The sequence below is a fragment of the Mya arenaria genome, chromosome 2, assembly GCF_026914265.1.
Source record: "Mya arenaria isolate MELC-2E11 chromosome 2, ASM2691426v1".
Lineage (NCBI taxonomy): Eukaryota > Metazoa > Mollusca > Bivalvia > Myida > Myidae > Mya > Mya arenaria.
In genome coordinates this window covers 46,558,794-46,586,633 of record NC_069123.1, presented here as the reverse complement: position 1 = coordinate 46,586,633, position 27,840 = coordinate 46,558,794, and the positions used below count along the sequence as shown (strand labels likewise).

Genomic DNA, 27,840 nt, shown 5'->3' with positions numbered 1-27,840 from the left:
TAGGGAAACATACATATACAGATCATTGTCATTTTGTAACAATGATAAAGAAAACATAATATCTAAATCTGGATAAAGCTAGAAGAAATCTCCCTACACCCTCAATTTCCTTGTAATTTTGAGATTTGGAAGAAGTTTTTATCTTAATCTAAAGAAAAACATGATTTGATAAAAACTTCTTTTTCATTTGTTTTTACAGTTACCGGTAGACTTGATTGTACATGATATTTGTGAAACAACAGATAATATAACATACATGTAATGCCTAATGATCCTAATAAATATTCTAGAAAGTGGTGCCTTAAAATAGAGATCCCCTTACCCGCAGAACTTTCAGGGCACAATCAATCTCATTCTGGTTTGAGGCCATCGGGTAATCTCCCATGAACTTCATGATACCTGAAATAAGGAGTTCACATTTTAAACTGAAACAAAATGCTTTGACTTATGTTTATATATCTTATATTATTTAAACCAAGCAACAGCATGCTTTGACTTATGCTTATATATCTAATATCACGTAAACCAAGCAACAGCATGAGTATCATGAAAGTTAAATGTTGTCAGATTAAGCTTAGTACTCACAGATGAAGCACTCAGTTGCATTCTTGTTCATCTCTTGGCTCTCAAGTTTCAGCAATGACATCTGAATTGGCGACTGAAAAGGCAACCAGGACACTCAGATAATTTGTATCTTACAAGGTCAATAACATATTAGGAGGTATTTAACAACAAAATCCTAAATCAACAGGTCTAAACTCAACTAAAAACTCAAAATAATTGGAATCAGCAACATCAAACTAGAATTCCACAAATTGGAAATGTGGCCTGTCAGGAGCACCCATCTTATTTCCAGTAAAGGTCACCATGCCCTTGACTTATGATATACTATAAATCAACATGGGTCATCTACTGAAAGTTTGAAGACTCTACACAAGTCATTAAAAAGTTACTGATAGGAAGCAAGTGTGTGAAACAGATGCTGGAGAAAGTCATCCCTGTGTGTTGGCCATGCTTCACACAGGGTTTACAAACATATATGACAGTCAGCGAAATATTGAGCAATAGATTGTACATTATAGTGTAGTTGTATAGAGCGGTTACTTACCCGTGTCCACTTGACCATGTCTGCCTGCTCCTTCCATGTCCAGTCTCCTGAACCTGCAGTGACCACAACCAACCAGTGACCACCATGTTACATAGAACTATTTAACATTTCAATAAAGTGAAACCATAAGAATTTGTACAGAAACATTGGCACTTTGAAATTTCCAATATTTTATCTGAATACTTTTAACTGAAAATGTAATTATCATAGAGACTTTTTTACACAAGAAAGTATTCTTTAATAATGTAGGAACCATTGTACCAACAAGCAATGGATTTTTAGGCAAATAAGCAAACAATCATCATTTCGTTCTGGCACTGAAGTCACAACAGCTTACACAGTGCAGTCAACTACCGGGTATATCAATGTAAACAACACAGGAAACCAAGTGACATTCAGTGTCTGCCTTCATAAATTATAGTTTAGTTATTATCAGTACATACATGTATCATATGATAATTGTAACTTAGTTCTTTTATTATATTCAGTACCGTAATTGACGTGAACTACGACAAGCAGTAATTAGCCCTAAAGTTACTATGACGAAAGCAAACAATATGACATTGTAGTTTCTTGTAACTGAAAAATGCCCACAGTGTAATGTGTTTATAAGGTTTTCAATACTTTTAAGGTCATTTACTTCTCTGTTTTTGAGAAAAGCATATAAGATATCTGGTAATTAGTATGTTAATTAGTATATAACCAATTCCTGCTTGTCACGGTTTACATCTAAAGTTAAGAAAGCGCATGTTAGTAAAGCAACCACCATCACCTTTGCGTCGCTTGTTCTCATGCTTGTGCAGGTTATGCAGTTTCAGTTTTTCTATGGACTTAACAGTGCCGTACATAGAACCATCGTTGTTGGCCCGCGCAAGCTCGTACCTTCAAACAAAACCATGCATGTGACCAACAACACACTTCCACAAAGTTGGAAATCTGGATATCGTACATCACCCTGCTCTCAAGCTCTACCCATCCAAGTAAGAAGTACTGGGATGTCCAAGCGACATGTGTTCGACCAGTTTTTACAATCACAACAATGCAATGTGAAAATAGAAAATCTAGCTAGAGGGAGACTTGCAGTCAAATTGTCCCTGAAATGCAGTCTACCCTGATCAGTGTGGGGAAATGCTCAGGAAAGTATGCATTTAAAATTTGGTGTAAATCAGAAAACAAGAGAGATGGAACAGAACCACATTTCGTCATCAATGTGAATGATATAGCAGTAGAGGTGGTCAGCAAAATATGTTTTGAATAAGAGGTTGGAAAGATAGACAGGGTTCCAACAAATCATAGACTATAAAAGTCATTTTCCCCCTGACTTTTCCCTGACCTTGGGAACATTGTTATATTGAGAGAGAATATTTGCAAGAAAGTTAAAGAAACCAGGGTGGGTGCTATGACATCCTGCAAGAACACAGTGGTGTATGGCACCTAGCATGTCTGCAAGCTCCGAGAAATTAGGTGTGCGTTGTCCTGACTGGTTACGACGCCACTCGGACAGGACGCTAGCATTGCTGGTTTGTAAACTCAGGACATCATTTTGTATACAAACAAGTCAAATTTATAACAGTATAAATAAAAGCAAAAAATAAATAAATGACCTTTAAATGATATAGTTTTTGTTGACTTCCACAACTTTTACCTGCCATTGAACTCAGCAAATAATATGATGTGATTTTTTTACCACTTGCAATTACAATATGAAGCAGATAAATAACTGTTACAGTATCAGGCCAAACCAGTATCAAGCATGTACGGTATAAGTGCGAAGTTTTGTCCGTTAATATTTTGAATAAAAAAATACGAACATTAAAAATATTACTTATCATGTTAATTGCTATGCTGCTGGTGAATAATTGAGATACATCTTATTGCCAAATAATGGTTTTGGCCTTATGACATGTCATGCATAATAATATGGAAAATAGTAACAGTGGCATGCAAGCAGGCATATTACATCTTTTATCCCTATCTACCTTTTCTCTTTATTATCTCTTTCCTGAAAACAACCAACAACTCATTTAACAGGAAGAAAATTATCTGTCACATTGTACACAGAAAACGATTTTTGATCATACTTCATAACTTCTTGATCTTTACCTGTTTGGTGTGAAGTGCGAAAATAAAAGTACCGTCAACAATTAATTGTGAAATTTTTTGGTTTGAAATTTTTTTTTGGTAATAATGTAATACAAATGAATTGAATGAAATGATAACATGCAACAACCCAAGATTCTTACTTCTCCATGCTTTCACGGTAGGAGAGGAGAGCGAACTCCATCATGGAGAACTTGCCGTCGGGAACGACAGTCCCCTGGCTCGTCTCACTCCTGTTGTCGGGAGCCGGTAGAGCCTCACGTAACATAGGGGAATCACGCACCATCTCTCGTGAATTTTCCTGTGGTGGATAATCATAATGCAATACAGATCACAATAATTTCTAAGTTCTCACTTTTGCTACAATACTGAGATATTTTTTAATTCTTCATACATCTCTCTGAGAATTGAAACAGAACATTCTACTTAAAAGAAACATATATTTACAGATATTTACTGAGACATGTAAGGTTCCGTTTTTCATCAATAAATTTCAGTTAAAACTAAACAATGTACGTCAAGAAATACGAAAAAGGATTTGAAGCTGGGACGTATTAAGCAGAGAAGAAGACAGTTAAACATGCAAGTACCCACCCTACTGGTGTTGTGTGACTTATGTATGACCCGCTGAACTGTGGTCTCCGAGATGTGGCCAACTGGCTGCTGACTCTTCAAAAGGAGGAGAGAAATCACATGCAAGTGCACGTATACAAAGGAGGGTGAGAAAAACAGACCATTTCAAAAACATCAAAAATATATTCCTTAAGTTCAAAAGATGCAAAAGGACATTGCATTAATCTTTTTGAGTTAAACAAAATGTATCATAATGACAGTCAAAAATTCTTTGGTACAAATACCCATGTATATACTTTTTGATATGATAACATTTTTCTTCAATTCCATATGAGTAAAAAACTAGAACTCCGCGAGTCGGATGTGTCGCCTGACGAATTATTTACTGTCGACATTATAGCTGTTAGATTGGCATTTTATTCTTTTATAGACAATGATGTTGCCATTTAACTTTCAAGTGTAGGTGGCATTTGAACTGAAGGTAACAACGATAAGCCAGGAGCAAGCAATTGGTTATATAAGCAAAAATGAGCACAATAAATAATGAAGTCAATGACATTGAGAAATAATTTGAAGATAATGGATTAATACGTTTTCAGGTGTGAAATGAGCATCTCTGTCTTGCTTCTGTCTAAACTGCTATCAAGACTGGTTTATGGCTGAAGTAAGACTCCAATTCACCAACAGACAAAATTTAAGCTTGAAAATTAACAAAGCGCAATAACTCTAAACATATAGACGCAAGAGTTACAGTTTTTGTGCACTGCACTTTCCCTCAATCAGATATACCTACGGAATAAGTTTCAGGTTGATACCTCCTATAGTTTACGAGATATGCCACGAACAAAACCTAAGCATGAAAATTAACAAAGGGCAATAACTCTAAAAATATGGCAGCAAGAGTTATGGTTCTTGTGCACTGCACTTGCCCTCAATGAGATCTATCTAGCTATGAAGTTTCAAGTTGATACCTCTTATATTCTTCAAGATATGCCCCAGACAAAACTTTGAGCATGAAAATTAACAAAGGGCAATAACTCTAAACATATAGATGCAAGAGTTACGAATTTTGTGCACTGCACTTTCCCTCAATCAGATGTACCTACGGAATAAATTTCAGGTTGATACCTCCTATAGTTTACGAGATATGCCACGGACAAAACCTAAGCAAGAAACTTAACAAAGGGCAATAACTCGAAAAATATGGCAGCAAGAGTAACGGTTCATGTGCACTGCACTTGCCCTCAATGAGATCTATCTAGCTATGAAGTTTCAAGTTGATACCTCTTTTATTCTTCAAGATATGCCCCGGACAAAACTTTAAGCATGAAAATTAACAAAGGGCAATAACTTTAAAACTAAGAAAGCAAGAGTTACTGTTATTATGCACTGCGCTTGCCCTCCATGAGATCTATCTACATATGAAGTTTCAAGTTGATAACTCTTATATTCTACAAGATATGCCCCGGACAAAACTTTAAGCATGAAAAATAACAAAGGGCATTAACTCTAAAAATATGGAAGCAAGAGTAACAGTTCTTGTGCACTGCACTTGCCCTCAATTAGATCTATCTACATATGAAATTTCAAGTTGATACCACTAATAGTTTAGGAGATATACCCCGGACAAGCGAAAATGGGACGCGAACGCCGCCGCCGACAAAAGTAACCCCTATATGTCGTCTTTACAGGCGACACAAAAAGCATCATATCTTTCAAAACGTGCATGTTTGAAAAGGTCTGTAAAGTTGAAATAGAAATGATGAGGGTAGAAAAATATCTATATAGCTTTATACAGTTCCTAGAATGCAGAAAGCATCGCTAAAGAAAATGATATTTTTGAAGGCAAAGGGATATGATTACATGCAAGATAAGGAAGAAAACTCTGTATTTACTTCTACTTCTATTTCAGGTTCCTAAATAATAGAGGGCATACATGAATTAGGAGCATAAATGACACTGATTATTTAAAGAAACAGGAAAATGAGAAAAAAAAACAATTAATTACAGTGATAAAACTATCTATGGTAGGTAAAAAATTCAAGTGAGAGACTGAAGAAGCTATATGTTGTTGACATACCCGGAAGCTTTGTGTTCGATCGACGGCTTCTTTGCGTGCAACTTCAACCTCATGTCTTGCCAGAGGTCGCACAAGTTCTGCAGGGAAATACCCCACCACACCATTCAGTATGCCGTATAGCCAACCTGAAAAGCACACATACAGCATGTAATTACAGAACAGGCATTTACGGGAAGACAAAACCAAGAAGCAAACCTCCTCTCAGCAAGTTTATTTCTGATATTTTATATAAAAATATATCTTGTTTGGTCATTATAGATCTTTAATTATGCAGCACAATATTAAGTATGGGGAAAAAAGAGCTCAAAATTACAAGATTCGATGAAGTAGCTATGGAAAATCAATGAAGACATACATTGACAATAGTATTACAGAAGTATAAGTTATATAATATTAGCTTCAAAGCTTCCTTTTCATTGTTTCATGCATACATCATTTTTCTATTTTTCACATATTAATGCCACAGTAGATCTTTTAATATCTGGAAATTGTTTTTTTTTTATTGAATTAAATATTGTTTAAACAAATAGTATTACTATATTAGTTTAAAATTTATAACCGTAACCTAAAAGCACACTATTGTCTACCTGGCATTGACTGAACTAAACTGTACTGTAGCATACACAATAATAAATTGTCACAATACAATAATGATTTCTAATATCTAACATCACGCTCACCAGCAGGTTTAGGAAACCTTACTCTACGCTTCACTGAAAAATTATGTAGAGTTTGATTTTGCTTCCTTTTTTATATTCAGCCTGTCATATCCCTATTGAGACAGGCTTCACAATGTATTAGTTTATTGAATTCACAAAAGCATCGCAACTTAATGTTACCTTTTATCCAGTCACTCAGTAGATCAAGGGGCTTAACTCAATTATTAATAAACCCAAAGTCATGGGCCTTGGTCAAAGACGGTCTTGTAAACATGTTTTTGAAATACGCCTAAAGTAAAAGACTTGCATGATGGGAAAATGCTGCTGCCTCACAGGCTATGACAATAACTCCATTTAAAAAAAATAAAAAGCTGAAAGTCTTCGGGACATAGTTTATACTTTTACACAACTACAATCTAATACTTGGACATAAAAACCACAGTTTGAATAGTTAAGATTCAAAACATTAGCATATCATAAGTTAGTGGAAAACACACAACATGGTTTTATAAAACGATCTATTTGGTGAGACCTGTGTTATACGAGGACAATATTAGGAGCAGGAAAGATTGTGGGGTGACAGGGTCTAAAATACCTTACCTCGCTTTACATGACCTATACATGAACAAAATAACAATGATTAGAAAGCTGAGCCTCTGTTACACATTGAACACTAAAAATTGAAATACCCCAAATAATACATGTTATACAGATAAAACTGAAGATCAACTATGATCAAATGCATAACTCTCAGGTAAGGCAAGTGTCAGTAAACAAGAGACAAAGCAAGTGTCAGTTAACGAGAGACAAAGCAAGTGTCAAGGAACGAGAAAATGCAAGAGAACAATAAAATTTTAAAAAGCTTAGGATTTTTTTTTAAATCAAGTACATTGATCCTGAACGTAAGCTTGTTATAAACTCCCCTTCCCTGGCTGAACCCCATTCTTGTACGTCTCAGCATGAAATACATACCTTCGTCAACATCAGCGTCCATGAGTTTGATGACATCTCCACGTCGGAAGGAGAGCAGAGTACTCTCACTCGTCAGATAATCTTTTACTGCCACAACGTAACTGTTCACCTGTAGCATGATAGAATGAAAACTTTGATATCAAATATCAAGAAATAAATAAAATACAACACATTCCTTCATAACAGCATTGTATGTCCAGACATCTTTTTCACAACAAATAATATTCTTGCTTCTTTCAGCTAAAGATACTCTTTTGTCACACCTATTTTGGTTTTTCTGCATATTCTTAAAATATTTGGAATACAGACAATTTTCCTGGTTGCAGACCCCTCACTTATAGCAAAACATTGGATGAAGCCCCCTGTTTACCCACCATATCTGAAGCACGGAGGTACTCATCCAACATATCCTTCATTTGTTGGGCACGGTTTGTATAGAAGACATATGGCTTGTTCTTTGTGCTGATCTGTATTGACGTCCGAGACGGCATTACAACATCTACCACATCCTCGTACCTGAATGTGATTTTAGAATTAATCATAATGTAGGAATGATGCAGTTTTTTTTCAAAATTATATTTACCAGGAGAAATTGTTCAAAAACATGTTAAAGGCACCAATACTATAATCACTACAGACAGTTAATCTGTCATCATTTGTGTCACCAAGGCATTATGTTTAAGACACTAAAAGAACAATCTGAAATATATATTATGTCAACCCCAATTTGTGCCTTACTTAATGTGTTCGACGACGTCAAGGTAATCTTCAACGAGGGATTTGACCCTCTGTACGAGGTAGATGCCTGAGTGACTTATGCCAACATAGTGAACCCCAGCCAGGTGGCCACTCGACTGAAATGGGCAATGGTTATGGTTACACAGTTTGCTTAGTTGTCAACCATTGATGCTATTCATCACACTTTCTATATTTTCTCCTGCTTCACATGCAGCATGTTTATCTTTCAATAACAATCAATTTATTTTAGTGCATACATTATCAAGCTCCTGATTATAAATCAATTAAGTGAAAAGGCAAATCAGCTCAAATGGTTCCACTCACAGCAACTGGGAAGAGCCTACAGAAGTAAGTTGGCCACTCCTTGGCCGTGTCCACAATGATCCGCTTCACCTGGTTCTTGAAGGAACCTGACAGGTAGTTACCCGCATTTACTCCATGACTCTCTGGAAACAACAATAAACATGTAAACTTCCTTTCTTAACCTAAAATACACAAAAGAACATAGTTTATGTAGAAAGACCTGCAACAAATGCATCATGTTGTACATAATTGTCATACATTTTAATATGAAATTGGATTGCAGTTTTCTTTTCTGACCATTAAGTTACTGTCCACTTTAAGAGAGCTATGTTCCCTTACCCAGCATGCCCCGCATCTTGATGCGATCATCCTTATTTATACGTATACAGGCGTTGTTGTAGACATCCTGTACCACCTGACAGAAGACAAGGTGCAGCGCCAGTGGGTTGTCCAGCCTTTCACCAGGAACAAACACCTGGAACACACAAATGGCGCAAGGATTTACAAATGGTACACAAATGTTATATTATCTCTAGGACTCGTGGTAGGTTGTTTACAATTTTTTTTCTTTATCTTTTCTATAATGTCTTATAGTTTTATTGTAGGCTTAAACAGAGTTAACTAGACAGATGGCTTGCAGCAAAGCTTTATTTGTCAAATGTCTGTTGGAATTGGAATGATATTGTAATTTTTTTTCTTCATTTGCTTTTGACATATTCGAAAGATTGCAATGCCATATCAATAAGTGTTTTTTTGAAAGATGAAAACTTAGTCAACCAAACACTGACATAAATAAACATGTGACGTTTTTACCTCTTTCCTGACGTGCAGTGTCCAGGGTACGTTGCTGTAGGTGAGGAAGGTGTCCTTGTTTTGGGTGAACAGCTCCGTGACGACCAGCTCCAGGGCACGGTAGTCAATCACGTCACGCTCCGGAGGTGGGGCCTCCTCTGTCTGGGTCTCTATCTCTTTGATCACATGGGTTTGTGTTGCATGGACCACCTTTGGAGGCGGCTGCTTCACTGGGGGTGGTGGTGTCTCTGGAGGAGGGTTATTATAACATATTTATTTAAAGTTAACTGACCTAGTCCCCAAAACAATTTAATGCAAACCATCTAAATGTAATAAATCTCTTTAGTTTTTGTGATTTTTTTTTTTTGGCACATACCTAAATGAAAGAAAAACAATTTTCCGAGCATATGTCTACTCACCAATCCTGGGTGGGGGTGGAGTTGGAGGTTTTGGCGGTTCCTTATGTCCCATCTTCTCCTCCAGCAGCTGCAGTGTAGCCAAGTGCACAGTCTCTGCCAGCTGTTGCTTCTTACGAGCCGGCTCAGGCTGCAATTCAATGATCTTGGTAAGAAACAGGAACGGTATATAGATTTAGGCTACCCTTATTTGTGATAATTATAAACATTGTAAGATAATTGGGGATTCAACATAAATTGAAAGGGTCACAGGGGATAAGGCTAAACTAGGATCAACATAAGACTAAATAACTTTATAGCGGTGTTATGTTTTTTAAATTATTTTAAAATATGACATTAACCTCTTTTATCCACATATATCAGACTGCCTGAAAGATTTAACCCGTAAAAGCAGTACACATTTTATGACGGTTTAATTTGGGAGGTGTTATGCTGACCATAAGACAGTCGTAGAATGTCTGGTCATTCTACCTTAACCATAAGCTAATTGATTGCATTATAGCAAAGATAAAAGGAAACTTTCAGACATCAATTAAAATCTCTGTGTTCTTATGTTACAGAAGCTTTTGCCTCATAGCAAAGGTTAGAGATGCAGACAGATGCCATTAAGATTGGCTAAAAGTAAAAAGGAGGAACCATTCAGAACAGCAAAAAGGCATATGGAATATAAAACCAACATTCAAACAAACTGTGCGATAGATGTATTAGTATAAACCCTACCTTCTTTTCCTGTCTAGGGGTTTCCAACTTGGGCTGTGTGGGTCTCATTCTCTCGTCTAGCTCACGTTGAACCTTCTCGTCAATCTCGAGCCGCCCGACCTGCCGAGTATGCTTCTCCTCCTTGTCTGGCGGTGGTGGCCACACAACACGCCCGATTCTCACTGTGCGTGCCCGACCCTTACGATCCCGGAAAGTGAATGTCCCTTTGTCAGAGTCAAAGACGTGGGGTAGCTCTTTGGGAGGAGGGGGTGGGGGTGGAGCTGGTGGGGCGGGGGCCATCCGCGGGATGTCTGCAAACTGATTTGGTGGAGGTGGTGGAGGAGATGGAACCCGCTCTTGGGCTTGACTTCCGTTAACAGTCTCTTTCTCAAACTGTTGTCGAAATTTAAACACACGTCTAGGTCCGCTGGCTCCATCAGTCACATCCCTGGTCTCCACTGCCTGGTATGTCATGGGCATCTGCTGGGAACTCACTGTATTGCTGACGGGGACTGGAGCAGCCATGCGTGTTTGTTGGCTCTGGGATGAGAATGTTGACTGGGTGCTCTGACCAGGAGCAAATGGAAGTCCTCCTATAGAATAGATGATACCATTTAAAATGTCAATTTTATACCTATTTAGAGTTTCTTGTCAAAGTAAGATCTATCAAAAAGTATCTCTAAACAACTGATCTAAAGTGCTATCTGGAATATTTTTGGAATTACAATTTATCTATTTATCTGATGGTATTTTTTTTTTACCTTGTGGTGCATTAAAGCTAGTGTTTGGACTAAATGCAGCTCGAGATGACATCATCATTGGTTGTGATGACATCATTGGTTGTGATGACATCATTGGTTGTTGTGATGACATCATTGGTTGTTGTGATGACATCATTGGTTGTTGTGATGAAATTCCACCCTGTGATGTCTGCTGGTGCATCTGTTGCTGTAGTGCTGCCTGCAGGAGGCGTTGTTGCTGTAGCAGCTGCTGAAGCTGCTGTTGTTGCAGGGAGGTCTGTATGGCAGCATACTGCTGCTGCTGGCTTGGTTGTGCCTGTGCCTGTTGTTGCTGTTGTTGCTGTTGTTGCTGGTAGGCTGCCTGCAACATGGCCTGTTGCTGCTGGGCCTGGGTCTGTAGGAAAAAAGTAAAACTTTAAAGTTAAACCTTTTGGTGCCAATTTTGGAATGATGATCTAAGAGGTGCAGAGCGGCCAGTTCTGTATGACACATCAGTTACAATAAATGCATAAGCCCCTTTTGCCCTCACTTTTTAACATCATTCTGCAGTATTTTGGCTTTTCCCCTATCTGTTAAGTAAATGTATACATGTATGTCTGTATCACTAGCTAAACCTAAATATGGTAACCATTAGCAATGGTTAAAGCTTAGATACTTATTTCCTGAAGGCCTTCCTATCCAGACAGCTTGAATATCAAGGCACTGTTAATTGTAAAATATGCCTTTGTATGCCTGACTTTGTATCAATTCAAGACAGCAGCAATTTTTGAACCAGCAGTTCATAGTAGCACTGGCAGTACATCTTGGACTGAGAAGCTAGTGCAATATAATCAACTGACATTTACATTTTATTCATGTTATTCAGCCCTCAAGCTACACTGCACTTGTTGAACTGGAGGCTTCTGATTGTTTATATTATTTGGCATTATGCTGTATTTTTTAACCTTTATACATGATCCTTTTGAATGGGTACATTCCCACTTCTGTGGCCTGGCAAACAGGGACAATATTAATAGGTCATACACTTAAGCATCTCATTCACACATCTACATGTAGTTCTGCATATATATTTGAGATATTTTAAAATCTCCTATTCAACCAAGAGGCAAAACACATGAGAAGCTGAGTGTACAATGTTTTATGCGCTATTGTTTTTAAATGAATGTACATGTATCATGGTGAAACTATATTTTTGTGTATTCAAATATGAATTATGTTACATTTTTGTGTTACTGCAGTCCTCTCTGAAGAGATACTACTAAGAGTGATAGTGAGTCCTTACATAAGCCTGGAGCATGGCTTGTTGCTGTGCCGCAAGTTGCTGGGGTGTGAGTTGTGGAGCCATCCCTGGGGTCATGCCCATGGGGGTTGTGGCCATGTTAGGCAGGCTCCCATTCATCATCCCACCCCCTTGCATCTGCTGCATGGGGATGTTGATACCACCATTCATCTGGACACCCATTCCTGGCTGCTACAGAACATTTTAAAATCTTGTTAAAAGCTGTGCCTGAACAATGAGCAGAAAATATAAGTTATGTGATCTTCTTTCTATAAATCACACAAAGTGAATCACATAAGCAAAAGCATCTTTTCATGACAATAATGTCTTTAATGCCAGACAATTTTTTTTACAAAATCTCACAAAACTTACTCTCACCTGTTGGAACTGAGGCCCGGGCACACCATCCCCTGCCCCCTTGCCACCACCCTTCAGCCGATGTTCCACAGACCTGGCATCAGACAGCCCATCCACATGTTCATTCAGGGCATTACTGAACACATCCTCCACCCAGTGTGACCAGTCTGACTGGCCTGTGCCCACAGACACATTGTCCCCATCTCGCTTGTGAGCAATTTTATTGGCTGCCCCTCCCTGGCGACCAGCCACCTTGGTCATACGCAAGTACCTTTGGTTCAGTTTTGTAGGGCTAATGTCTTCACCATTCAGACCATTGTATCGCCTATTCAGCTGTGTTTGTGACAAGTCATTGCTACTATCTAGAATGTCACCGTTACTGTAACCGTTGGTGATAATATGGCCATTAGCGATTGGAGGGCTGGGTGCTGCCTTCCGTTTTGTGTAGCGCAAGTTTAGTTTGGTGTCGGAGAGCCCATCCACACTCACACCCTGGGGTCGCTTGTTTAGAACACTCGTCATAGAGAACTCAACCCCGTTCTCCTCCGCTTCCTCCCCGTTGACAACACGCTGCTTCATACTGCGCTGCTCAATCTTCGTGATGTCAATTTTGAGAGGTTCTGGCAACTTGCCAACCATTACCATACGTCGCTCACGCTCAGGGTTGTGAGGTCTGATGGAAATAAAACAAAACATCACCATTTTTTTCTAAAACGCAATTTCCTAAAGAACCTCTTCTAAAAAATAATCTGACATACAACGGTCTGTTTTTAACACCATAATTTATCTTTTTTAGCTGGCATGTTGTTAACATTTAACCATTATTTGAAGGGGTAGACTACTACACAAAAGTACCTTATAGATTTATAACCCTACATATGTGACTACATGTACTCACGATTCATGGTAAAGGCTTCGCTGCATTGTTTGTGGCTCACGAGTGCGGTCAGACGAGACAAGGAAGTGTGAACGGCAAACAGGGAACCCTGGGGAGATCTCCATCTCACTGACAAGGTCAAACACATAGTCAAGCCCCATAAGCTCATAGTAGTCCATATCCTCTTGCAGCGTTAGGGTCCAGCCCCGGTTGTTTTCACGGAGACCGCGCAGGTTCAGCAGATGTTTGCAGAACTCCTCCCCTGATGTCCAAGACTCTACATGGCCAATCATTGTGGCATCTGGAAAAAAAGTTTAGAAATTCATGTTATACTTATTCAATTTACTTAGCTTACACGTTGCATGAGATAAATATATTTTTAGATTAGTGTTTTAACTTGGATATCACATAATTAAAAATTTAAAAAGTTTAAGAAAATAAATTCAGTACCAATTCCAATGATTATTATTATTTAAGGATAGTTTAATATCTTCAATTATCAAACTTCAATTAGCTGCTAATTTTTAAGCAAACTTAATAACATCGAATGCTCCTTTCAAATTTTATTAATGAAAACATCACTGATTCTGTAATACGGATGTAGTACATACTGTCTGCAAATCTGACTTCAAGAGCCATGTTGGCTTTCCTTTGTGCTGCTCTCCACTCAAGAAGGCAGGGTGGGTAGATGCGGCACAGCTGTGGTTCAATGCTTCCGCACTGCAAGGCCTTATGCTGGCAGAACCATGCGTAACCACCCATTCCAATGTCAGACACATATCTAGGGTACAGAAACGGAAATACAGGATAATTCAAGCAAAATAAACATAAACCGATTATTAACTATCAATAAATGGACAATAATTGTTTGTTTCAGTGTAAGATCGTAATATATTTCACCGAGCACCAAAAGTTAGTTTTATTTATTTTTGGTGTTAACAAGGTAAAACGAAAAAAACAACTTTTAACATGCCTAAAATGGATATAAATGACATTTAATTGTAGTTTTTCAGAAAAACAAGCTGAATTGAACACAAATATAAAATCATTTCGAAAATGACATCGTTGAAATTGAGTCCCAGCCCTGTGCACGCTGAAGTTTGATTTGTTATTGAGGGTAGACTAAAATTTCAAAACAGTGAAAAACATAAAATGTTTATTTCACTGTCTAAAACAGTGAGACATGATTTTATTTCACTGATAAATCTCTTTAAATCACCTAGAGCACGTACTATGAAATCATTTATATTCATCAGCATTAAATTTCATGGTTTTTCGATAAACGACAATTTTGTTGGTTCTTAAATTTGTGGATTTTCCATTTTTAATAAAAAAAATCAGAGCAGCGATCCAAAGACACCTGCATATTCACCTCATTCTGATCTCATGCTATCTGTCATTTATGTCACACACATTATAACACTTGCTACAGTGGGACAATACACCAATTAGCGCAGATAACAATGTCAAAGATCACTTGATTGGTATATTTGAGGCCATAAATAAAGATGCACCCACATCAAGAATATAAAATTATGCATCTATTAAATGTCAATTAAGCATTTTTGCAAACTGTGTTAAACCGCTCAGAAAAAAAATGATTAAATGTTTATCAAATAAACAAGGTTGACACTCAAGCTCACAAGGTTAATAATCAGAATCTTGAATGTTCTTGCAATAATTATCATTATATCATACGAAACAAGCAAGTGATTGTCTTTAATCTATTATCTTTGAAGATATACATAACATATAACATACTAAAAGTAATATAAACAAAGATTAAGGTACTGTATCTGGTGACCATGTTTATTCCATATAAAAACATGCATACTCTTTTACATAGACAGTATAATTTGAGAATTAAAGGCCACTGGGATCTTGAACTTGTGTATTACCCAACCCACAATGAAAAACCAAAAAAATAAGTTTCCCACATAATATTAATGTTTCGCAGTAAAAAACCACTTCATCTTATTTTCTGTGGAAATTGTGTTTCAAAAATCCGATATTGTGATGATTACTTTTCAAGCTTCAAAAAATATTCAAGCAAAGGAGTCTTATTTATGTACATACTTGAGTAGAAACTTGAAGAGGGTCTGGCTGGGAGGGAAAGCTGAGAGGCAGTGAGCCATGAGCTGCCAGCCCCGCTCCGCCGGTGCAATCTTCTGGTTGCGCCAGGTCTGGTTGGCCAGCTGGCAGTATATCTCGTCACGCAGGCCTTCATTCTGCAGTCCCAGCTGCACAAGGTAGTCTGCCAGTACCTTCTCCTTTCGGTCACCCAGCGTACCATCATACATGAACTTCAGGATCTTTAAAGGAGTTGGGCAAGAGGGTTATGGCATAGTAAAGTATATACATTCATGTTATGTTGAAGATTAACTGACATTTTCTTTTCTAACCGAATAAAGATTAAGTGTAACTTCCCTGAAAAAAATTGAAATCACTGATATAACACAACTAGCACTAAAGTATTTGGTTAATAAAGGCTTAGGGTAATACATACCAGTTTGAAGGTGGCGAGGGCCTGCCTGTTATTTTGTTCGCCCTGTACATGTGTAAGGGCTGACTTTATGGGCTCTACACCCACACCCCAGTCAGGGTCCTGCAAAAGGAAAACAATTTAAACATTTTAATATACATAAAAAGCAAGGAATAAACCTAACATTTTCAATATTTTAATAACATCAAAAACAGTCAAAATACAGAAACACATCTTACTTTGAAGTATGCATTGGAGTATTTGCTAAATGCATGTGAGTTGATATCTGTGGGGAGTCTGTACTGGAACTGCATAGGAACAACATCCCCAATCACCGAGATGATGTGACGGTCGCTGTGTGCCGGACGCCAGTCTAGAATACAGGTTTAAGCAAGTTGGTTCAATGTTCAGGGGTTTGTAGTCAACAACTTGATTCCTCACCACAAAAAGAAGGCATGACACAGGAGAAGACAATGTATTATTGTATTCTGCTTTGGCTTTGTGGCTTGGGAACAACACAAAAATGTTTGGCAAAGCTAACCTTAACTGTAATCCTACTAGCTCAGGGGATCCAAATTAGGAGCCTTAATTATATTAATGTAAAATAGCTTTGCACAACGGGATACCATTAGGGGCAGAAGCTCAGTTGGGTAAAGAGAAATACCGTAGTTAAGAAGATAAAATTTGTAACCATCATCCATCAGTAAAGTAGCGAAAGACAATTGATGCTTAGTGTTTTTTATATCTTGAATGCAAGATACAAAACTTTTTTCTTTATCAAAGTATTTAACTAAGTTATGTCAATGACTAACCAAAATTGATGACAGCAATAAAATATGTCTACTGGCTACACCTGGCAAGACAAATTAACTCAAATTTATGTTTACAAAGTTAACAAGATGACAAGCTTAGAAAAACGAGCCACCTCATTTAAACTTTACAAATTTTACCATTATTATAAATATGTTAATATTCAACAGTAAATAAATCAAACACCAAGCAATTTTTACTTTGAATCTTTGAGGTAACAACTTGGAGAACAGTACTAAGTCAGGAAGGAAAAAAGTGTTAGTTCCTCTGACTAATTAACCTTACCATCAAGTTTGTTGTAGACAAAGGCCAGTTCCCCAGGAATGTCAAGGTTTTTGATGCTCTGCTCTGCCTGGAGAACCCGCTCCTGAAATTGTCAACAGATTTGTTAACATCGGCTTCAGGCACCCAGAGTGCTCAAGTAATATGTAGCCCCTACCAGGCACCCAGGGATCTTTCATAGTATTAAACCCCTACTAGGCTACCAGGATTATCTCATTATATGTTACCCCTACAAGACACCAAGGGTTCACTATAATCTGTAACCCCTACCAGACACCCAGGGTTCTCTTGCAATATGTAAACCCTACCAGGCACCCAGGGTTCTCTTGTAATCTGTAACCCCTACCAGGCACCCAGGGTACACTTTTAAACTGTAACCACTACCAGGCACCCAGGGTACACTTATAAACTGTAACCACTACCAGGCTCCCAGGGTTCTCTAGTAATCTGTAACCCCTACCAGGCTCCCAGGGAACATTATAATCTGTAACCCCTACCAGGTTCCCAGGGAACACTTATAATCTGTAACCCCTACCAGGCTCCCAGGGTACACTTATAATCTGTAATCCCTACAGACTAAATAGCACTGACTCCATTGGAATAGATAGAAATAAGATGTGGTAGACAGGTTATGTTTAAATTACAATCAGTTTGATGACAGCGTTTTCAACAGCCATAAACAAACACAATGTCATTATAGATGGAAAATGATTCTTAAATATTTTCAGCATTAGAAGCATACTTACAAGTTTAACTGTGAATGATATGTTAAAAATTCTGCATCACATTGAAAATTATGTTTTACATTCATCTGTCAACAATTTGACTGAAAGCCAAAATGAAAGGTTCATGTATTTATTTCTGTCATTACTTACTTCTTTAAAAGCATTTTGAACTTGGACTTCTTAGAAAGAGTATGTTTCAGGGAACGTTTCTGACATAATATTATGTTTTTTATCTGGCTTTTTAATTTTATTACACTCATTACATGAATATTTACATATATCACCTGATATATGGAGAGCAGACATGGCACAGTGGATTTAACAAGTAAATAATGGGACATGCCCATCATCACCACTGGAGGATGACAGGCGTTATAAATGTAGCCGCTTAAGCAGGCAGCAAACCAGGCTCTCCTGGCCCCCAGCGCTGGACCATAAGTCACACCAGTATAACAGTCATTGGTTGGGTGGGGATACTAACATAATTGGAATAAATGTCTTCCTCTGGGTAACAAACATGTCAACTGATGAATTTTATTTAACAGAAATTCACAGCATAATATGCTTGTGCACATCTGTAAGGTATTTTACCTTGCCCATGCAATAACATTTTTTGCCCTCCTATTTGGTGAATGGAATAAAAGGAAAGCTTATTTTAACCATAAAGATAAATATGTCAAACACAAACCTTTGTAGTTTCTTACAATGAATAATGGTGATTGACATAGTTTCTTCAGTTAGAAAGACAGCCGGTAAATTATGACTGATTTCATAAAGACAATGAAATATTCATTTATATCTATAGTAAGTGAGGCAGACAGATCCACCAGATTAATACTTTATACTGGAGACAAGAAGCATTATCTGACCAGTGTTTAACCAGTGATAATTTGAGCAGAAACAACCCAAGGCAATTGATAAAGACTTCTCAACAATAAACACAATGTTGTTAGACCATGGTCACTCCCAAATGAAGAATTGCTTTTTCGCATCTCTTATTAGAAGGCAATAAAATGTTTAAGACAAGCACAGCAAGGCAATAAATTATAATGGGCTGCAATTATTGTTGACAATTATGCACACAGTCCTTTCAATCGAATATGTTTTTCTTTGTTTATTAAGCAAAAATAAGTTTTTCATTGAAATTAATTTTGGATCACAATTTATCTAATGACATTAACGATTTGTTGTTGTTTTCTATTGGTTCATCTTGAAAAAAATCTCTAAAAGACTAGTCTTTCATGCATGAAAGCCAAAGTGGTGTTGCTGCTGTCATGAAAACAGCTGCATGAAAAAATGTTGAACATTACTAATAGAATTAATTGAAAGTCATTTTCACATAAAATATACATCTAGTTTGAATGACTGTAAACTAAGCTGATTTTTAGTATGGCCTATATATTTGCCATTCAACCAAGAAACACAGAATGTAGAACTTTGATCAATATTGAATTTAAAAATAAAATATTTTGAAAAAGGATTTTAATCATAACTTTGTGTTCAAATTCATTTACACAGAATATTCTTTTCATGAGACCTTAATGTAATTAGGGAATGGTTATGAACCATTTACATCAGAGTATTTTTTCTATAACACTATGAAAATATTCTTATAATGCAATGACATTATTATGCATGTGTTTATAAAAATTTAAGATCAAAGTGCAACATATCTTGTATGCAAATTATTGACTCTTTCAGCAGGTTATTTTGACATGAACAAGATTGTCTGGCGATCAGATGTCAATCATCGCCACATTACTGTCCCAAACGTGCTTCCCCAGGATGTAATTAAATCATTGGGACAAGCAATTAACTGTAAATATTGATACTTGACAACATTATTGACATTCTTTATATCTTCATTGAATTAATTTGATTTTCTTCTCAAATATTAATTCAGGATAAATAATGTGACTCTTGAAATTAAAAGACATTTTGCACAAAACTTGATCCGAAATATAAAAAAAAGCATGCTTAAAATTGAACTATACTTGACAATTTAAAGATTTTTCATGTTTTTATAAACTTAAAGAATGTAGATATTACCCTTCGTTCACGCTCCATTTTGAGGCGAGCGTTCTCCCGTTGCCTAGCCAACTGCTCTTGTTCTTGTTTTCGGTGTAACTCTTCGCGTGTCTGAAATGAAAATAACACTTTTAAAATCAGAGAATTTTAGGTGATATTCTATTTATATTAATCCATAATCATTTTCACCAATTTCAAAATCAACTGACTTTATATTACTTCCATATATTCAAATTTCAATGCATAAATACAATTTTTCACACAGAGAGTCCAACACATTGATATAATTTCTATTCTGTAAACAACCGAACACAATTACCAAATATTGTTTTACAAGACAGCAACAAACTATTTCTATGCAAGAGCTTACAAATAATCAGTAACAAAATTATGAAAATTCACAGTTCGTCAAACACTGTCACAACCCTTTAATTCTTAGAGCAAAGTATTATTTTTGCAATTACTGTTGTGTAAACATTTAGATACCTTGTACACATCTATCAGAAGGATCCATCCATCTTGCAAAAAAATAATAATGGGCAAACTGATCGAAATTTCAACATGAAAGAAGATTTACTTTTCAAATAATTAAATATACATATATCCCTAGGAAAAAAGCTTTAATTTTTGAAAAAGATTTCCGAAATGTACTGATGTATTGATTTTTATTTAGAATTTAAAAACAATCTGGTTTAATTATAACTGAAGTATCATAGTTTTATTTAATGTTTGGAAAATTATTATAGAATAATGGCAAAACCTTTAATAAGAATTCTCTATCAACGTCCCAAATTTAAAATGACTTAAAATAAGTCTTATTGTCACCTTATCAGTGAAATAAGTTTACAAACTATTAGGTCCTTGTAATATTACATCCCTCATAAAATATCATGCCACATGTAAGCGCACAAAAAGGTTGGTATAAGTTTAAGAATAATGCGTTTTCATGTTTATCTTACCTTTAGATATGTCTTGCGTTGTCTGTGCATACGAAACTGGGCCTGAGCTTTAATAATTCCATGGTGCACAGTTCGGTAACGCTTCCTGAAAAACAACCAAGTTGACTGTATATATCCAACAGAAACCTTTTCTTATTCCGACAGAATTCACAGTTATCCTTCACATTAGTAGTAATATCAAGCAGCTTTCCAAGTGGTATCAGAATAAAGTTGCTGTTTTTTTTATAATTTGAATATTTTCAAATGGTGTCAAAAAATAGTTTTAGCCAAAACCTAAAAGACACAGGAGTCAATCCCTGGTTGTGGACAGGACAGTACTGGGTAATACACAAGCCCACTTTGCTGGCCCTCCGACAATGAATACACACATGTCAGCGGCCCTTGTACCTAACACCTTTTAACTGTCAACACAGTGTCTCCCGATCTTCACAAGAAAGCACATGATTAATTATGGGTGGTTACATCTCCACTCAACTACATTGCCACTGGCTTTGATTTGGTAGATATAACAATATATAAACAAAACAACCTCATTTCTAAAATACATTACACGGCATTCCTTGCATTACTGACGTTTAAAAATGAACGAAAAGTGAATGTTGCTCATTTTGATAAAAGTTTGTTTTGTTTACTTAGTTCAGTGACAGCTGCTGACTGACAATGTATGTGACACTCAATAATCACTGTAAGGACATGTGGAGAGCTGGTTTCACCAGGTTATAATTGATAATACATCATTGTTTAGTTCTGCCAAAGAGGGCTTCTGATAGTACAGGATATCTGGCTTGACAGGCAAAGAATGTCCAATAAATATCAATTTTATCATTCCTTGTAATGGTCAATTGTAATGTTTTGCGGTGTTTCCATCTTTTTTAAACAGCTTACAAGTTCAATAGCATCTTCAGCAAACTCAAATTAACCTTGAATTATTTCTGAACACAATAGTTCAACCATATCTGATCAAAACATTCAACATTGCAACCTTTATATTAATGTCTTTATCTTAACCTAGTGGAGTCCAACCACCTTGCCAGGAATAGGAGCACAATGTGGGCCATAACTCATGCAAGGTTTAAAGTGACAGGAGTCATTTGAGATGTAAGATCCGCCCAGTGTGGGCATGACAGCGCACCGCTATTGTAACAGATGGATCAATTACGGCTGTCTACAACACCTCACATACCAACTAGTGACCAGGCTGGCACACGTGTGGGGGGATAGTTGGAATTTACACCTAGTGCTCATTTTTTTTTTTAAGTTTTCTCCCAACAAAGGTAATTTCTAAACCTTGACACACCTTAAAAAAGTATACATGGCAATTCTACAAAACAAAATTGTTTTCCATATTTTTATCAACAGCCCAGTTTTGACAAACTCCCTTGTCTCACTGTTTGATTTCTACAAGGGAAACACGCTCTTCTTTCCACTAGTTTGAAAAGTTAAATCCTTTTTTCAAATACTTCAATTTATGAAATCAACACAAAATCCCAAATTCATCTGTTTAGTAAATGACAAACTAAAATAAACAGGAGGTCTTGCAAGTGACTTTCTCAGAGCTGAGCATAATTCTGAGCATTTATTTACTTCTTAGTATTAATAATTTCTATAAGACTTGTGCAACATCTGGACTTTCTTTGAAAAGGAGATGATTGCTTATTGTTGTTCTTTTCAAACTGTACTATTCACAGACTTTACAATCATTTGTACATTATGATATTCTTTAAACCACCTACCTGAGCAGCTGTTGGCTCTGATGAAAGTGTGCAGTTTTTTGTACATTTTAATTGTTAATAAACATTTATGTTTTGTCTGCATTAACATCTTCTATGCCTTGGGCAATTAGACAAAATGACAATCACTAAATCTTACAGCCCATAAACGAAAGTTTAATACGGACTAAGAGGCAGTGTTTTATGAATAACATAATGTTGTACATTGTCTGTGTGTAAATTTAAATTTGGAAAATGGACTGAGAAAAAGTGTCAAACAAGTGAACTGACTATAGCCTTACAAATGTCAAATTATCATAACACTTTAATCCATTTGAGCAAGTATAAATGTCATTGTTCAGAAAGAGTAGTTAGCTCCTACCTTGTGAGGTGCATACGTATTGCTGCCTGCAGCCGAAGAGTCCTCCGGTGGGTGGCGAGGAACCTCCGCCGCGCCAAGTACATACGCACACATTTCTGTATGTTAAGTGCTGCTTCTGTGTGCAGTTTGCGCGCCTCCATGTCCAGGTGGTGCTCAAACTCCTCCTTCATAAACACCTGCGGAGCAAACAACACTTTACCGCTAGCATCAATACCAGTCACAGACAACATATCACTCCTAAACTCATTGCCAGCAGCAGACAACACATTAATGCTAGCCTCATTGCCAGGAGTACACAACACATTAATGCTAGCCTCATTGCCAGGAGCAGACAACAAATTACTGCTAGCCTCATTGCCAGGAGCAGGAAACATGTTAGTATTATCACCAATGTCAGAAAGATTATTGTTTTGATTTGAAGAAGGGTAACCATTGTTTGAGCAGAAGCCAGAAGAGAAAGGTTCAGTGTCAGTGAAGGAGAAAATGCCATTAGAACGGTCTCTGTTACTATAGTCAGATGGCAAGTTGTATGTATTGGTTGGTATACTGTGAGTAGCTGATACATCTGATGCAATAAATACTTTGTCACCATGTTCTTGCTCATTAACATATTTTCTTGCAAGGTTAGATGTGTCTTGCGACAGGAAATGATGTGGTGTAGGTGGCTGTAGAGCTGAATCAGGCTGGGCCAGCTGGAAACCATGCTCTGGACTGCCCAAGGCAGGGGTGACTGCATAGAACAGCTCATCCGGAACCTCTCTGTATGAAATCTTGTCACTCTTAGGAGCAAATACTGGAGATGATGTCATGCTAGGTGAGTTTTCATAAATTGGTGTGTTTAAACTTGACAAAGACCTGCATCTATTTAAATCCTTCCTTCTTGGTGGGACCACAGGCTTTTCTGGAATCTGTGATTCTTTTACAAGCTGGTCATTGCTCTTTTCATGGCTACATACAGGATGTAAATATATCTCCCCTTTAGTTCCAGCCTTATTTCCACCTTTCTGATCATGATTCTTATCTTCAAGCAAGCTGTAAACATTCTCTTGTGCATGTACATGTTTCTTGCCTAAACTTAATTGGTCACTGATGTCATCTAGCCTATCAGGTTCATCAAAATCAAACTCCTTCAGCAGCTCTTTGATACTTGAATGCAATGACCCATTATCCTTGTGCAATGCTCTAAAACCATGGTCGCTCATATTTTCATCATCATTTGTATTGGAGAGATTTCCTCTCATAAGATCTTCATCAAGTGGACCATCAGGCATTTTTCTTAAAACTTCTTCATTTTCATAGGAATTGGAATGTATGAGCTTGTCAATTTCATTTTCATAGGAAGATGAAGTCCCAACTTCAGTTTGACGCAAAGGCATTCTCCTTATAATTTCTTCATTTTCATATGATTCTGGTATTAACTTTGGTGAAACTTCATTTTCATATGAATATCGTTTACTTTCTGTCACATCATCGTGTGAATTTTTCAAGTTTGGTTCAAACGGCCCAGATGGCATCCTTCTAAGAATTATTTCATTTTCATACGATTCTTTTTGCAGCTTCTTGGTCAATTCATTCTCATACGATCTGCAAGTACCACTCTGTTGGTTTTTAATATCTGAACTGTTCTCATTGTTAGGATTCCTCCATTCTTCAGAATCAGCATTACCATCACTTCCATGGTCATCATTTTTATCAACTTTACCTGAAACTGAGTGTAAAGTAATATCAACATCATTATGCTTATCAGCATCATTATGCTGTCTTTCTTCTTCCTTCTCAAGCTTTTGTAAAAGAATTTGTTTAAAAATATCCAAACTGGCCCTAGCTTTTCCTCTTGATGCGAGTGAACTCTCCAGTGCTTCAATAGCTTCTTCTTCAGTCTTGTGATTCTTTTTCTGCATCAAGTGTTCATCAGAGACATTCCCTTTGATATGTGTGTCTAATTCTTCATTATTCTCCTGTTCATCTTCATTCCAATGATGTGAGAGCAGTACCTTTGTGAATGTACCATTCTGTTTACCTTTACCATCTTCACCTTTCCTAATGTCTACACCTGTAACCATTCCTTTCTTGTTTTTATCAGAATTTACTTTTAATTTACTATTCTTTGCTTTTTCACCCTTACTTTTTGATAACTTTTCACATTTTGATTTTTCCTGTTTTAAGTTCATGTGCTCATGCTTATGATAATGCTTGTCACTATGACGATGGTGATGGTGATGATGGTGCTTATGTTCGTATGGATTATCAGGGTAATCATACTCGTGGTAATGTCCACCAAGCCTCCAGTCTTGGAAAGTTGGGCCCGGCTGAAAGTTGTGGCCAGCCAAGTATTCATGCCTGTGGTGTGTGCTATGGTCCAAACTTTCATACTTGGAATACCTCACTGGACTGACCTCCCTCCTTCCAAATCTCTTTAGCAGTGGTGCACTGTTGGTGGATGTGTCTTTCTGCAGCCACGTGTGTGTCGGCTCCTGCTGGGGCACTACCATTGGAATGGAGCTATAAGCATAGGGGTTGGTGAATATGTGGCCTTTTGGGGGTACCACCATCCCCTCCATGGGCACCATGCGGTGTGGGGATGGCCTGCGTCTGGATGCAAAGTGATCTGGGTGGTACCTGTAGTTGGCATACAGGCCTGCGTCTGGCGTCCCAGTACTGCCTCCTCCAGTAAACCCCCAGCGTGAAACATTTCCATACACTGGATAGTGGGACATTATTCTGTTATCTGCTTTACAAACTCCAAACAAAAACGTATTCCTAAATGTGTCATGTTAGTTTTAATTAAAACATTTTTAACCTAATTTGTCCACTTTTGTTTCACCATGTTGTCTTCCCTAACATACGATTTCTTTTGCAGCAGTGACATCATTAAAAATGTGAGTAGAATAATCAATCATTCAAAAAACCGCTATTTTGTTTCACACAGCTAGCCATGTAGAACATTATAATTAGCTGTTTAAACTGTTCTATGTAAATTAATAGACACTTTCATGAAAATCTGGCTAATATATAACAATCGATCAGCATAGAGCCTGGGCGAATTATGCCAGCACAGCATGCTCATATCATGCAAAAACATATGACAAATGATTTTTTTTGCGCTCCTTTTATGAATTTTAATTTAGTTTTGTCTATAAAAAATGAAAACAATTCTTTATTGTTTAAAATGTTACGTGAATTACAATTTAAGATAATTGTAATTATGCATACAAAATGTTATGATTAATTAGTAAAAGCCTCATGCAAATGTATGTCATAAAATTGTCCATGTCTTGATAAATTAAATATTTTACGTGCTTAAAAACAAGTTCTTAACAGGAATTGAATAATTCAGTAACCGTTTTACCACTTACAGAAAGCAGACTTAGTGACTTTTACAGTTTATATATAGAATTTGGAGTAAATAAATGTATAAATGTTTTATCACCCATACTGGAAACAATTAAGACATGAATGCAGAATGAATTCTGATTAACTACAGTAATCACAATTTGTCTTGTACTCACAATTTTATAAATCCGAATACTTCCTCTACTGAGTGACATATTTAAATACACTTTATTCTACTCAAATACTCAATTGTTTGTAGTTTCAAATGCCACTGGTTTCCACATATATTCCAACCTTATCTAGTCTGTTGTTATGAGAACTCATTGCAAATCATCACTGTGAAGTTCAAGTTACTATATATATATATTTGTAGATCATAGTGATCATATTATGCAGGAAAATCACCTCCAGGAAATATAAATACACTTTAACTGTATTAAAACAGTAATGTACCGGATTCTATTTCTTTTCCACTAAAGTTAAATGTGCTCTGTTCATTGTTTTATGTTATGTTATGTATTCTGTATATGCCCCCAGACAAAGAAACATGGTGAAAAACATGTCTGCTGAATGCCAATTGGTTGTGAAGGGATGTCATACTGGTACATTCGCAAGAAATAAATGATTACAGGACATTGACATTCTTGCATATATATCACTGCCACTTTGATTATAGCATGGTCATACAAAAAAGATACATTCTCTTATATTATTTATATAAATAAATGACTTTTGCCAGTAAATGGGACTTCACATTTATTTATCTTTTAACACACCTGGGACATTGTCTATAGAAGTAAAAAAAATTGTTCAAAATATCCGAAATCAATAAACTTAAGTATAAGCTGAACTAAGATGACCGAGAACAAGAGACATTTGTACTGTTCTTCATCTCAGTCTATCTCTCAGGCCTTGATTTCATCCTGAAGTATCCATGTCCCATTCACGCCCTCATACATTCACTTTCTGCATCAGGTGCACCACCGGGCGCACCACCAGGCTTTTCAGGTGCTTTGTCATGAATGTTGAATTTGACCGTTCCACAGATTAAAGCATTAGCATTAGTAGGAAGTGGATGGGGAAATAGATTATTATTAATACAACGAAAACTACCTGAACAAGCCCAGTAGCCAAACAATATACGACCACCCTGTTAAAAGTCACACGAAGCCAAACAATCACTATATGAGAGATACGGAACGGACAAATTGCCACTAACACCACATATTCGTCGAAATATATTTAATAGCAAATGTTGGATTGCAGCTTCAGTGGAATGGTCAATGTAAGAAGAAACCAGGGAAAAACATGTAATTGCTGTGTGCTTCCCATTCTTTAATTAAATTGCTATGTGAAAATGTGTGAGCGGTCCCAGAATAAAGAGTATCTAGAATATATCCTTCATCATCAAAAACATTGTTCAAAACTGGTTTCTTG

The 27,840-nt window shown here is 36.8% G+C and overlaps 1 protein-coding gene across 15 annotated transcripts in view; it reads right to left on the bottom strand.

Annotated features, from left to right (window-relative positions):
- LOC128212115 (unconventional myosin-XV-like) overlaps positions 1 to 27,840 on the bottom strand; it is a 75,726-nt gene that overhangs the window by 6,902 nt on the left and 40,984 nt on the right. For 6 of the 15 annotated variants that reach the window (XM_052917431.1, XM_052917407.1, XM_052917422.1 and 3 more), the window contains 28 exons: positions 23,071 to 23,246; positions 20,980 to 21,064; positions 20,042 to 20,131; positions 17,271 to 17,352; positions 16,415 to 16,548; positions 16,200 to 16,298; positions 15,770 to 16,005; positions 14,305 to 14,474; positions 13,715 to 13,994; positions 12,832 to 13,489; positions 12,463 to 12,651; positions 11,202 to 11,574; positions 10,462 to 11,033; positions 9,745 to 9,871; positions 9,347 to 9,573; positions 8,873 to 9,008; positions 8,555 to 8,676; positions 8,231 to 8,346; positions 7,867 to 8,008; positions 7,493 to 7,601; positions 7,121 to 7,135; positions 5,862 to 5,986; positions 3,803 to 3,877; positions 3,352 to 3,509; positions 1,881 to 1,990; positions 1,109 to 1,161; positions 586 to 658; positions 323 to 399 (listed from right to left, as the gene is read on the bottom strand). In XM_052917431.1, coding sequence (XP_052773391.1) covers positions 323 to 399; positions 586 to 658; positions 1,109 to 1,161; positions 1,881 to 1,990; positions 3,352 to 3,509; positions 3,803 to 3,877; positions 5,862 to 5,986; positions 7,121 to 7,135; positions 7,493 to 7,601; positions 7,867 to 8,008; positions 8,231 to 8,346; positions 8,555 to 8,676; positions 8,873 to 9,008; positions 9,347 to 9,573; positions 9,745 to 9,871; positions 10,462 to 11,033; positions 11,202 to 11,574; positions 12,463 to 12,651; positions 12,832 to 13,489; positions 13,715 to 13,994; positions 14,305 to 14,474; positions 15,770 to 16,005; positions 16,200 to 16,298; positions 16,415 to 16,548; positions 17,271 to 17,352; positions 20,042 to 20,131; positions 20,980 to 21,064; positions 23,071 to 23,246 — 4,809 coding nt within the window. Of the gene's footprint in view, positions 1 to 322; positions 400 to 585; positions 659 to 1,108; positions 1,162 to 1,880; positions 1,991 to 3,087; positions 3,111 to 3,351; positions 3,510 to 3,802; positions 3,878 to 5,676; positions 5,698 to 5,861; positions 5,987 to 7,120; positions 7,136 to 7,492; positions 7,602 to 7,866; positions 8,009 to 8,230; positions 8,347 to 8,554; positions 8,677 to 8,872; positions 9,009 to 9,346; positions 9,574 to 9,744; positions 9,872 to 10,461; positions 11,034 to 11,201; positions 11,575 to 12,462; positions 12,652 to 12,831; positions 13,490 to 13,714; positions 13,995 to 14,304; positions 14,475 to 15,769; positions 16,006 to 16,199; positions 16,299 to 16,414; positions 16,549 to 17,270; positions 17,353 to 20,041; positions 20,132 to 20,979; positions 21,065 to 23,070; positions 23,247 to 27,840 lie in introns of all 15 variants that reach the window. The other 9 variants (XM_052917452.1, XM_052917511.1, XM_052917469.1 and 6 more) reach the window with 8 other exon arrangements.